Consider the following 14,189-nt stretch of genomic DNA (forward strand, 5'->3'; position numbering starts at 1 on the left):
ACTTTACTTCATACAATGCAATATATATTAAAAACAATTAAAAAGATCTGATTAAAACCCTTGGTACATGTTTTGGTCAATATTTAGACCTTATTCAACCAGATATTAAAGCAATGAATGGAATACAATGGAAAAAACATAGGGGAATGTAAACAGAAAATAATTTTAAAATTGACAAAACCTTTCTTCATATAAAAACATGGAAATCTGTTTTTCAAAAAACATGAAAAGACTGATTTCCATTCCTTTCATCAAGATTGACATTTTTATGAACACATTTTATGACAATTTTAAAATTATTTTCAGTTTTACATCACATGGATTTTGAATTGTTCTCCTTTTTTAAAGGGAATTTTATGTATTATACATCGCCAGTACGTAACATTATGAATATGAGATTCATAAACTGTAGGCCAGTACTCAATTTCTAAAATTTTAGGTACCGCAACGCATACCCACACATTTTGTCCCCTTTTCAACCATACGCTGCCCTCCCCTTCCCCCTTCATAAAAGTCACTAGTTTCAATGTTTGAAAACACGTGTAGGGTACCATTTTAACTCTCTAGTGTGGAATATGTTTCAGTCACTTTCTATTGAGCATTCCCCTTAAAACCGCTGTGCAAAAAAAAAAAAAAAATCAATAATAATAATAATAATAATAAATAAAAAATCTCTGGGAGGAGCCGAAACGCTTTTCCGGCGCGTTCCGGGCGAAATTAAGCATTGCTGTAAACCAATATTTTTGTGGCTGTAACCTGCGTATAATGCAAAACATTGGCAAACGCTTGAGCTCGTCCGAGCCATCGCCATGCTGGATCTATTACCTATTATCCGCGAAACTTTTAGTGATACTTCGTTTTACGGGGGCGAGGAGTAAGGAGGGAGCTACCTCGGTTCCGGTAATACTGCCAACTGAATGGAAATGAAATCTGAATTGAATCGATAATATGATCGATGGATATGAATTTTCTAAACTTTTATTATCTTAAGCCAATAACTGTGTCACGCACACACATTATATAACAGTATATAACATTTCTCGATGCGAATCTTGTTCCTAGCATGAATTCTCAGAAATATCACTTTCACAATCGTCACTGCTATCTGCAATAGCCTACTATTCGTTACTATGTCTTTTCCACGACACCGTCATGCCTCCAGTATTCCTCTTCCAGTTCTTTCACCTTTCTGCAATACCCCTCCCAATCTGCGGCAGATACTGAATGAAATGCCTCGATGATCAGTCGTCGTAAGTTAGATGCTGACATGTCTCCCGTAATATTTTCCTCACTCATGTTCAATCCTAAGCTATAGTTTGGCTTTGCTGTGTAAACAACAACAGTACGTGAAGTGTTGCAATTATACCACCAGATGTCTCACGGCGATGCATAATCGATTCATATTTTTTTGTGTCAAAGGTTGCCAATACGTATCTCGAAGATAACCGACGTATACCGATTCAGCACTAGAGAGCCGAAGTATCACTAAATATGTACTCTATAAGAAAAATAAGACAGAAAACTCACCATTGCTGAATGCGGAGTGCTGTCATCGCTGTCTTCACTAGTGGTAGTGGTCTCGTGTCCAGCCGGCGGACTTCCTCCCTGTGGAGATCGTCCATACTGTCCCATCTGCTGCTGCTGGCCGTGATTCAACATCATCTGTTGTTGCTGTTGTTGCTGCTGCTGTTGCTGTTGTTGCATGAGCATCATCTGCGAATTCTGATTCGGACTCGCCATCGTGTATGTGGGCTGAGGGCTGCTATACGTAGCACTGAAACAAGAAAGACAAAAGATCGTTCAAATAGGGACTACCGAAGTCTCAAACATTGATTTTATAAGATTTGCATTCGAAACAAATTACAGAGGTGTGAATAGTATTAGACTCAACACTATATTTTTTTTATTATTTCCGTTGTCGCATTATTTATCAAATCAGTCACTACTTATCTGCATTTAGGGCAGTCGCCCAGGTGGCAGATTCCCTATCTGTTGCTTTCCTAGCCTTTTCTTAAATGATTGCAAAGAAATTGGAAATGTATTGAACACTTCTCTTGGTAAATTATTCCAATCCCTCGTGTGGGTGTAGGCGGCAGTATAACACCCAGGGTATCCCCTGCCTGTCGTAAGAGACGACTAAAATGGGCCACAGGGGCTCTAAACTTTGGAGCGTGGGTTGATGACCATGGGGCCCTTAGCTGAGCCCTGGCGTTGCTTCCACTTACTTGTGCTGGGCTCCTCACTTTCATCTATCCTATCCGACCTCTCTTGGTCAACTCTTATTCTTTTGCAATCACGACGGTATAAGAGCACTCGAGGCCTAGGGAGTCTTTCATTTTCACGCCCTTTGTGACCCTTGTCTCCCTTTGGCCGATACCTTCATTTTTCGAAGTGTCGGTTCCCTTCCACTTTCTCTCTCTGATTAGTGTTGCACGGAGGATGGTTGCCTAGTTGTACTTCCTCTTAAAACAATAATCACCACCATCTATATATTATCCGCATGTGGAAAAAGTCGTCAAAAAAAGTGTCATTTAGCATGTTCTAACAACGTTAAGTCGTTAAGTCAGGGGAGACGTAAAGTATCGACAGCGCACAGTAACATATGCTTAAGGGAACCTTTGTGACTCTCTCCCCTAAAACAAAGAATTTACAGTTTCGATTGTAGATGCAGGGATAGTTGAAATATGGTCCACTTGAAAAAAGGGAACACTAAAGTCTACCACATAATATATGAATAAGTTAAACAAATAAACATTTTAAAATCTCACTGTAACGTACTTAAACATTAGTTTGTCGTTGATTATGAAGTACCGTCTAAGCCTGGCAGTTCATTATCCCAGAGGAACAAATCTCGCTGTCTTGTTTTAGCTCACCTTGTCCCTCCCCCAGCGGCTGGTCGGTGTTTTTCTTTTGAACCAGCAGCATCTGTTGCTGAAGAAAGCGCCAGGTGGTACTGTCCCTTTCCTACCCTTCTCTACCTGCTGCTTCCTAGGGAAGACCTGACTGTAGGCTTGCATTATTTTATACACTGTCTCGTTAAAATAATGCACATCCAACATAAATTGGAACATGAAGTGCAATCCTATCATCACGAGGACTGCTGTCTGATCTGTTGTCTATTACAGGCTCGACGAACACAATATTCGTCTAGAAAGTTTTATTTTGTGGTATTTGTAATCTGGTTTTTGAAAACTGATTTAAGAGACCATGACCCAATTATGAAAACCTTCAAAATTCTAACGAATGAATCGAAGGACTCTGAAGGAAAAGTCTTATATCCCGCTTACATCAAAATTAGTTCTTCGTTTGTTTACTGCGAAATATGATCTCTAGAACATGGGTTCCTAAACTGTGTAACGGTTCAAATCCCGTTACAAGATGATATCTGTATTTTATTATTGTATGATTTTATCTGTATTTTATTATTATTATTATTATTATTATTATTATTATTATTATTATTATTATTATGTCAGTTTTATTATTATGTTATCTGTGATATTGTACTATTATTGTAATTATCCGTTTTATTCAATTTTGCAATTGCCTGTTGCTTGCAAGATTGCACTTAGATGTATACATATATACGTATGTGTAGTATAACACTCAATACCTGTACAGTGAGAATTGTTGTATATATCAGAGGTCGGATGTGACGTTGGTGCATTGTGCAATATTGTTGGCAATTCTGCCAAGTCATCGCCAGGCCATGGCTACGTCATTGTATTTATTTAGAATATGCGCGCACGGTGTCATCGCCGCGGGGCTATTTCACCACTGTGTGTAATATCTGTCGCGTAGGTGGGAGTATGTCATTGTTATTTCTGGAGATTACGTAGCTGTGTCAACCAACGTCTATAAAAGGTGGATGCACATTGTAGCGTCAGTCATTACTTATACGGATGCAGTACAGTGAACAAGTCTACTAGATCAAGAGGCCTTAGTTGGCCAGTGAACGAGAGATGGTGAAGACTCAGTGAGCCATTATTGGTCATTGAGAGAGTGAGACCAAATGGTTGGTCCGTCACTTAGTGGAAGACGCGGACGCAAGGCTTACCAAGAAGTCAGAGAGGGCAACCCTGGACCTGCCAAGAGGTCATACCATATTGACTTACAAAGAAGTCAGATGAGATGGAGAAGAAGCAGTCACAAGGATGTATCACCAAGTTAGGCGTGACACATCTACAGTAAACACCAGATCAAAGGAATACGTCGTAATTACACTAAAAGTGTTGAAGGTACAGTCAAGTGAATCAGTGAGGGAAATATTTCGTATAAATTGTTAAATGTCCGGTCAAGAAGAATTCAAATTCATGCCTAGTTTCTTTTAGTTGCAATGTCATAATTTCATATTCTCATCTGTTTTATCGCAACAAGACTCACTATTTTTTGATATATTATTTAAAGAATATATTTTATTCTATCAAACGAATTCATGGTTTCATTTCATTGACAGTAAAATATTTTAACCTCAAAATTAATGGGGAAACCGAACGCCAATCTCCTTTTCCCAGAACTTATATGGTATGTTGTCAAAAGTAAGCTTATTACCCCACACCCTAGAGATGGTCAAGAGTCTCATTCTATTATTGCTGTACTGAGTGACAGCTGGCGCCCTTCAAATAACGTATGTGTAAGTAAGCAGGTAACAAGTAAGTGTGAGTACAAGGTCAGACGAGTGTGTGTTTTGTTTAATGAATGTTAATTTTCAGATTTTCCATTTTAAATGCAGCTATTCATAATTCCAATTTAATGCAGAGTTTTATATGTTTGTAAATTTAGTCAAGCAGTTAGGAAATCTCAATGTGGCCCCGCAACGTGGTGCACGAAGAAATTCAGAATTTGTTCTGAATGACAGCATATCATAGGTTCATTTTGGGAGGAGTGTGCGCATTTAAGCCAACGGAAATTATTACCGGTAAATGTCAAGAGTGTAATTTTGTGATATATATTTGTATTTTGGGGATATGTCAAGGGATTTGAAGAGGGAAATTAATTTGAGATCGCGTACTATCACTAGTGAACCAAAGATGGACAAGGAAGACAATAACAAGTCATGTGACGACGAGGTCATTGCTTCTGCGGACATCCAAGGTGAAATTCAGAGTAGGGAACAGGTGAATACGATGGAAGCTTCTGAGATAATTCAGGAAAGTGCAGAAGTTGGAAAGCACACTGAAACTCAAAAGAAATTCTCCGGGGTAATGAATTTACAAAATTTAATTTGCTGATGGCCAAAATAACCGAGATGATTGAAGACTGTAAGAAAGGGACAGAAGAAATAAAGAATAGTAGTTTCGAAAAGTGTAAGGAAAAGACTGATAATGATAATAAAGAAATTAAAGAATTTTTTATTAGTAGTACTGGTGAAAATGATAAGAAACAAATGGAAGAAGTGATTGGTAGCTGCAGTAAGATGGAAGAAAAGATTGATACTAGTAATGAAAATAATAATAAACAAATGGAAGAACTGATTGGTAGCTGTAGCAAAATGGAAGAAATGATTAATAGAAGTATCGAAAATAGGAATAGACAGATGGAAGAATTAATTTCCAGTTATAAAGAAAATTTTAAAGTGACCATTAGTAAAATAGATTCTAAGATATTAGAGATAAATAATCAAACATCTAAGTCAACATGTAAGTTAGAAAGTAAGTCAAATGAAGAGTGTGTAGAAATTGAAGATGAAATGAAGTTGAATCGGAGCAGTCTTCATATTCAGACCGAGCAAGTCAAAGAAATATGTACAGAGAATATCGTAGAATTAAGTGATAAAATTTCGAGTAATCGGGATGAAATTCATGAGGTAGTCGAGAAAAGATTGGACAAGATTTGCAATGCAGTTGGGGAAGAGATGGGGGAACAGATTAGTAGAATTGAACAAATTGAAAGCAAACTTGTGGAAGTCAGTGAACTACGGAACGAACAGGAAACGCTATCACAGCAGGTGAGAGAGAGAGAGGAAGAATTGCAGGAAGACGTGAGAATAGTGGAAGAGAATGCTGAAAGAGCAGCGGAAGAAGAAGAAGAAGAAGAAGAAGTGAACTGCCAGGGAGTGGTACAGCAGAAAGGTAGAGGTAAGTCGGCGGGTGAAGTGGTAATAGCGAGTGGTTTGCTCAATAGGGATCGTGATTTAACCAAGTTTTCTGGAAAAAAGTTCAGTACTACAGAATTTGTAAAAGTAGTCGAGAAAAGATTTGCAAGTAAGTTGAGGAATAATGCTATTGAATGGGAATATGTGTTGGAGATTTTGTCTAATGTTTTCATTGGTGAAAGTAAAATATGTTTTCGAGTGCACTGGGATAATATGTCTAATTTGGGAGAATTTAGAGAAAATTTCATTGACAGGCTTTGGAAGGAATGTGTGCAAGGGCGCGCGCGAGAGAGAGAGTGCACGATGTCTAGGGAAAGTAGTATAGTAGAGAGAGAGGAGAAAATGTTAGCCGTGTATCAGAGGAGAGGGGGTGATCATGATCCGCAGAGGATTAATAGTTGTGTTGATGGTGATAGTGGTCAGGAGAGTAACGAGAGAGAATCGGAAGATGGGAGGCGTATGGATTTGAGTTATGAGAGAGAAGGTCAGAAGAGTAATCAGAGAGAATTGGAAGATGGGAGGCGTATGTATTTGAGTTATGAGAGAGAAGGTCAGAGGAGTAATCAGAGAGAATCGGAAGATGGGAGGCGTACGGATTTGAGTTATCAGAGAGACTATGATAGTATGAATATGAATGTTATACAGGTGTCGTTATCGAGCCAGAGTATTTCAGATTCACAGGGAATCGGATAAGTTAAGTGGACAGGTTGAAGGTAGTAGATGAACAGGTATTTAGTATAAGTAGTTATGTAGTGAAAGTAGATTTAAGTATAGTGTGATAGTGACCTAAGTAATGTTAAGTGAGATATTTAAGTAGTGCCGTAGTCGTAGATAATGAAGTAATTAATAGTAGTAGTAAGGTAGACGTAAGAAGTGTTCTGTTAAGTGATGTAAGTACTTGTAATGCCGAGAATGTGATGTAAGTAGTGAGGGAATAACTCCGATGATGGAAATTGTGATATGAAGAAGGTAAGTGAAGGTACTATCAGATCTTATAACAGCCGTTGGGTGAGTCAAAGTGAGTAAAGAAAATGATAGCGGTACCAGTCAATTGAAGATAATTGTAAGTTTCAACTATGTCTTGTTGTACCCGAACTTGTGTATTCAGTTATTTTAGGAGCTGACTTGGTTGCAAATCATGGAAGTAGAGTAGACTTTAATTTAGGTAGTGTGTGTTTGTTCTATGAGGAAACTAGCAAAGAAGTACGTGTTAATTATGATGGTCTGAGGTAAGTGTGTTGGTGACGTGTGTTCTTTGAAATATATGAGAGGTAAGTGAAGTTGTTCCTAGTGAGAGGAAATGTGTTGTTGGGTGTGTTACGTGTCTATACGACCAGGATCTGAGGGATCGTCGGTATGAGGCAGTGACGTGAGGTAATTTGAGTGAATTACAGGAGGAGTAATTGTGGTCGATGTTAGGTAAGCATCGAGATGTATTTAGTGTTAAGTGAGGAAGAACACGTATATGAACATAAATTTGTAGTAAATGACCATTCATCATTTGTGGGAGGTAAGTACCCCATTCAACTTAAAAATGCTAGTGAAGTCTAAGAACAAATAAACATTATGCTGGATTACGGAATAATTGAACCATCTTGTAGCCAGAGTATTGTTTCTTTAATTGTTGTTGCCAAGTAGGATGTGATTTTTTGAGATATGTAAGTTTACAAGGGCAAAATTGGACGAATTCAGTTTGGGTGACAGAGTGCTACTCAGAGTTCCATTTCATAATCTGCAGAGGTGGGAAATATCTTGAAGTTATTCTTTTTGTATCAGGGGTATTTCACTATTGTGAACCGTATCGGGAAGTGTGCATATTCCTTAAAAGATCAGGAAGGGGATATTGTCGGTATTTGTAGTATTATATATATAAAGGAGTATTTCACGTGAGATTTGTTGAAATAAGAGTAAGATGATTAAATTTTGTGAGAAACTGGCAAAATAAAACTAACATCTGCGAATTTGCGTGTGAACCAAGTGTCGTATTGGTGTATTGGAAGAATAAGTGCTACATTGTCATGTACTGTGTGACAAATAAACGGAGAACAGGACATTGGACAGTTATCTGCGATAACGATATGCAAGAAAAGTTCTCATATAAGTGAATTTTCACAAAATATTTTGATATGTTAAAAAAAAAAAAAGAAGAATGTAGTGTAATCATCTAAAATTATTTGTATGTGTTTAATCAAGTGCTATATACTCTTGTGATTTGTATGAGAGAAAGAGAGAATGGGACACTGGACAGTTATCTACGATGGCAATGTGCGAGAAGAATTCTCATATTTGTGATATTTTATAAAATGTATGGATGTTGAAAAAGAAAATTATTGTTGTATACTCATTTAAAGTGTTTATCTGTGTCAGTGTTATATATATATATATATATAATTTTGTTCATAAATCAATCGATTCTTTGTTCTTCGATTTATTTATGAGGGAGGCGAATTGTAACGGTTCAAATCCCGTTACAAGATGATATCTGTATTTTATTATTGTATGATTTTATCTGTATTTTATTATTATTATTATTATTATTATTATTATTATTATTATGTCAGTTTTATTATTATGTTATCTGTGATATTGTACTATTATTGTAATTATCCGTTTTATTCAATTTTGCAATTGCCTGTTGCTTGCAAGATTGCACTTAGATGTATACATATATACGTATGTGTAGTATAACACTCAATACCTGTACAGTGAGAATTGTTGTATATATCAGAGGTCGGATGTGACGTTGGTGCATTGTGCAATATTGTTGGCAATTCTGCCAAGTCATCGCCAGGCCATGGCTACGTCATTGTATTTATTTAGAATATGCGCGCACGGTGTCATCGCCGCGGGGCTATTTCACCACTGTGTGTAATATCTGTCGCGTAGGTGGGAGTATGTCATTGTTATTTCTGGAGATTACGTAGCTGTGTCAACCAACGTCTATAAAAGGTGGATGCACATTGTAGCGTCAGTCATTACTTATACGGATGCAGTACAGTGAACAAGTCTACTAGATCAAGAGGCCTTAGTTGGCCAGTGAACGAGAGATGGTGAAGACTCAGTGAGCCATTATTGGTCATTGAGAGAGTGAGACCAAATGGTTGGTCCGTCACTTAGTGGAAGACGCGGACGCAAGGCTTACCAAGAAGTCAGAGAGGGCAACCCTGGACCTGCCAAGAGGTCATACCATATTGACTTACAAAGAAGTCAGATGAGATGGAGAAGAAGCAGTCACAAGGATGTATCACCAAGTTAGGCGTGACACATCTACAGTAAACACCAGATCAAAGGAATACGTCGTAATTACACTAAAAGTGTTGAAGGTACAGTCAAGTGAATCAGTGAGGGAAATATTTCGTATAAATTGTTAAATGTCCGGTCAAGAAGAATTCAAATTCATGCCTAGTTTCTTTTAGTTGCAATGTCATAATTTCATATTCTCATCTGTTTTATCGCAACAAGACTCACTATTTTTTGATATATTATTTAAAGAATATATTTTATTCTATCAAACGAATTCATGGTTTCATTTCATTGACAGTAAAATATTTTAACCTCAAAATTAATGGGGAAACCGAACGCCAATCTCCTTTTCCCAGAACTTATATGGTATGTTGTCAAAAGTAAGCTTATTACCCCACACCCTAGAGATGGTCAAGAGTCTCATTCTATTATTGCTGTACTGAGTGACAGCTGGCGCCCTTCAAATAACGTATGTGTAAGTAAGCAGGTAACAAGTAAGTGTGAGTACAAGGTCAGACGAGTGTGTGTTTTGTTTAATGAATGTTAATTTTCAGATTTTCCATTTTAAATGCAGCTATTCATAATTCCAATTTAATGCAGAGTTTTATATGTTTGTAAATTTAGTCAAGCAGTTAGGAAATCTCAACATTAGTTTGTCGTTGATTATGAAGTACCGTCTAAGCCTGGCAGTTCATTATCCCAGAGGAACAAATCTCGCTGTCTTGTTTTAGCTCACCTTGTCCCTCCCCCAGCGGCTGGTCGGTGTTTTTCTTTTGAACCAGCAGCATCTGTTGCTGAAGAAAGCGCCAGGTGGTACTGTCCCTTTCCTACCCTTCTCTACCTGCTGCTTCCTAGGGAAGACCTGACTGTAGGCTTGCATTATTTTATACACTGTCTCGTTAAAATAATGCACATCCAACATAAATTGGAACATGAAGTGCAATCCTATCATCACGAGGACTGCTGTCTGATCTGTTGTCTATTACAGGCTCGACGAACACAATATTCGTCTAGAAAGTTTTATTTTGTGGTATTTGTAATCTGGTTTTTGAAAACTGATTTAAGAGACCATGACCCAATTATGAAAACCTTCAAAATTCTAACGAATGAATCGAAGGACTCTGAAGGAAAAGTCTTATATCCCGCTTACATCAAAATTAGTTCTTCGTTTGTTTACTGCGAAATATGATCTCTAGAACATGGGTTCCTAAACTGTGATGTGCGTATAACCTGGTACGCGTGCTTCTATATGTTGGTACGCATAACTGGTATATTCTGCTGTATTTACAGAAGCTATATTCGTGTATATTTCTTTATTACTTCAATATTTACAGCCATCTGCAACAAAAGGGTCCGTATCTTACAAAACAAAGCTGAGGCACTACTGCAGTGTCATCCCTCCAGAGGTCTTACACGCTTCAAAATGTCTTGCAATGAACAAAACAGATCTGATCGAGAAACTAGAGGCCAAAGAAAGGAAGATTTTGAGAAAGATCTTAGGTCCCGTCAAAGACAATGGGGAGTACAGAAGACGGCATAACGACGAACTATACATCCACGTAGAGAAGATTACCGATACCATCCGGGAAAGAAGAATTATCTTTTATGGGCATGTGACACTAATGCACCCAACAAGACTGACAAACCCTTGTTTCAGCAGAAGAAAACCAAAGGGGCTTGGTTCATCGAGGTGGGTAGAGACCTTGAAGAAGTAGGAAGCGTTCCAGGATTTCCAAAATTAAAATCTGGAAAGGCATGGACGCAGGAGAGGAAAGAGCGACAATGAGAACGCATGCGGAAGTTTTGGGCAGATATCAAAGTCAGAAGTAGCCAGTTAAAATGACGTGGTCCGAAGTTGACCGATACGACATGAATGAATAATTAATAATAATGCTATTTGTTTTACGTCCCACTAACTACTCTTTTACGGTTTTCGGAGACGCCGAGGTGCCGGAATTTAGTCCCGCGGGAGTTCTTTTACGTGCCAGTAAATCTACCGACACGAGGCTGACGTATTTGAGCACCTTCAAATACCACCGGACTGAGCCAGGATCGAACCTGCCAAGTTGGGGTCAGAAGGCCAGCGCCTTAACCGTCTGAGCCACTCAGCCCGGCAAATGAATGATTAAATGGAATTATTATTATTATTATTATTATTATTATTATTATTATTATTATTGTTCTCTCCATTCCAGCACAGTTTCATGAATGAAAATTAAATAGTACCAGTACATCCGGAACTGGTGAATGATTCAATTGAACATGGTGAGTGCCTAATATCAGATTTCAAGAATTATTTTTCAGAAAATCTAAAATCGGAATTATGGATTAGAGGACGCTTTAGGAGAACCCTTTTGCACAACTTATCTATCCGAGAGCGTGTTTTCTTCACCTGTGTACATGAAGAAGTCTTTAAAAAAATATTGTAGGCCTAAATTTTTCCGTTTGCGAAAAGCTAATGATCATGGATATGTCTTTTAATGAATGAAACTCAAATATTGATGACGAACGATCTATTTGCATCATTTCGCAGAGATGGGTAGAGAAGTTCTTTTTTATACAAATCTACAGCCCGTGTACCTCTCAAGATCAACATCAACGGCTGCTAATTTCAAATGATCGCCAGCCACAAGACAGCTTGAACAGGAGGCTGTGGATTTACATTTTAGTTCTATTGCGTGTACCATAAGAGGGAGGCCACTGATCTGAAGGTTTTTTATTTTTTATTCTTTTATTTTTAGATCTGAATGTTAGTACTACCACGGCCGACTTGATGCAACGTAGATCTAGTTGGTTGTGGTACTACACTACGTATTTAAAACTAATTAACACACTATTTATATACACAAATCTACAGCCCGTGCTCCTCTCAACGTCACTGTTGCTAGGTAAAATATGTTGTGACGTCACTTCCGTTACGCAAATTTACGGATGACGCCAGCTCTAAGACATTATTCATGTCAAAACATATATAGTAATAAATGAAGTACTGATTCACTTATGGTTAAAAGTAGAACAAACATTGAACCGGACATACGAAAACTGTGCTTGATCAGAAAGGCCCACCCATTACATTAACAAGTCAAGTTAGTGTGTTTAACTTTAATGAACTCTTAATAATAATAATAATAATAATAATAATAATAATAATAATAATAATAATAATAATAATAATAATAATAATGGCAAAATCATCTACGATAAGAAGTGCTTATCCTGAGATACCAAATCAAAACATTACAGCACCGTGGTCAAAACATAATGCCTGTATGCCAGTGAATGCCTATCCATGAACTACAAGCTGGAGAAGCTAGAGGACCTGGAAAAAAGAATCCTCAGAAAAATTATGGGAGCTGTCCAAACTGAAAGCGGATGGAAACTTCGGAACAACAAAGAAGTTTACCAGAAGGTGGAAAGAATCTCGGAGACCATGAAGAAAAGGAGACTGGCGTTTCTCGGACATTTGTACATACTGAACGCAAACAGACTCTTCGAACGGGCATAACGAAGAATAATACTAACGGAGAGCATTATGAAAATTTCATACAAGAAGTATTTACATGGTATGCAGGCACGTTCTGTTTCTGTATGTTTTCCCATTATTAATGTACTATACAGATATGTAGAAAATTAGTTCCAACATGAAAATAAAGCGTTTAAGGATCCATGTACATATAACATATGTTGTTCTACGCGTGAGCAATGTGTACTGAAAGCTTGGCTGTACCTTGTACATTGGCCCTTTTATTCGAAGAACGCCAAGGACCCGGTTTATTTGTATAGACTATTAACATTCCCATAAAACACGATTTAATTCCATTGGTAATATGTATCATTTAATTTATTTCTTGAAACTCAACGCGATTCGTGACAAGTGTACTGTACATGAGTCTTGATGAATTTTAAGCTTGGATTACGGGCTAGCTCGCAGTTTACTCAGCATCGCTGAGGAGCTGTCTCTTTACGAGAGGCAGTCTACATGATTACATGACAACTCAGTTCGGAGAACAAGCCCCATTTCTACGAAGCGGTCTTGCCTACGAAACTTTCCGACTGTTTCCTCTGCTCTCGAAATAATGCTGGCACGTTTACAACGTAGTTCAAGAATTACCCTAACAGATGGCACTGCAACCTTAAATCTGATTATTCTGACTCATCTCTCATTTACCGGTAGTTGCCTTTTCCTAGTTCTGACTGGCGACCTCTGGTAATGGTTTCCCGTGCACTGACACAAATGAGTGGTGGTGGTGATTATTGTTTTAACAGGAAATATAATTCGGCAACCATCCTCTCTTAACACTGAAGGAAAAATGGAAGAGGTCCGAACCTTCGAAAAATGAAGGTATCGGCAAAAGAAAGACAAGGGTCACGAAGGGCGCGAAGATAAAAGAATCCGTAGGCCTCGAAAACCTAATATCGTCAGGTTCGGAAAAGAACAAGAGTTTATTCTGCTATGAAATGAAATGAAATGAAATGAAATGAAATGAAATGGCGTATGGCTTTTAGTGCCGGGATGTGTCCGAGGACTTCGGCTCGCCAGGTGCAGGTCTTTTGATTTGACTCCCGTAGGTGACCTGCGGGTCGTGCTGAAGGTGAGGAGCCTGACACAAGTAGAAGCAATGTAGACTCAGGTAAAGGAACTATGGTCGCCAACCCAGGCTCCCAAGTTCAAAGCCCCTGGAGTCCCCTTTCAATCGTCTCTTACGCCTAGCAGGGGATACCGTGCTAACTCAATCCGGATAAAAGTTCCATTTCTAAGAAGCGATCTTCCCTACAAAACATTCAGACCGTATCCCTGCTCTGGCAATAATGCTCTCCAATTTACGTCGTAGTTCAAGGATTATCCTAAAAG

The 14,189-nt window shown here is 38.2% G+C and overlaps 1 protein-coding gene across 1 annotated transcript in view; it reads right to left on the reverse strand.

Moving 5' to 3' along the window:
- LOC136884796 (TOX high mobility group box family member 2) overlaps positions 1 to 14,189 on the reverse strand; it is a 690,340-nt gene that overhangs the window by 123,706 nt on the left and 552,445 nt on the right. Inside the window, exon 5 of the mRNA XM_068230184.1 lies at positions 1,528 to 1,774. Within this exon, the coding sequence (XP_068086285.1) occupies positions 1,528 to 1,774 (247 nt within the window). The remainder of the gene's footprint in view (positions 1 to 1,527; positions 1,775 to 14,189) is intronic.

The sequence above is a fragment of the Anabrus simplex genome, chromosome 13, assembly GCF_040414725.1.
Source record: "Anabrus simplex isolate iqAnaSimp1 chromosome 13, ASM4041472v1, whole genome shotgun sequence".
Taxonomy (NCBI): Eukaryota; Metazoa; Arthropoda; class Insecta; order Orthoptera; family Tettigoniidae; genus Anabrus; species Anabrus simplex.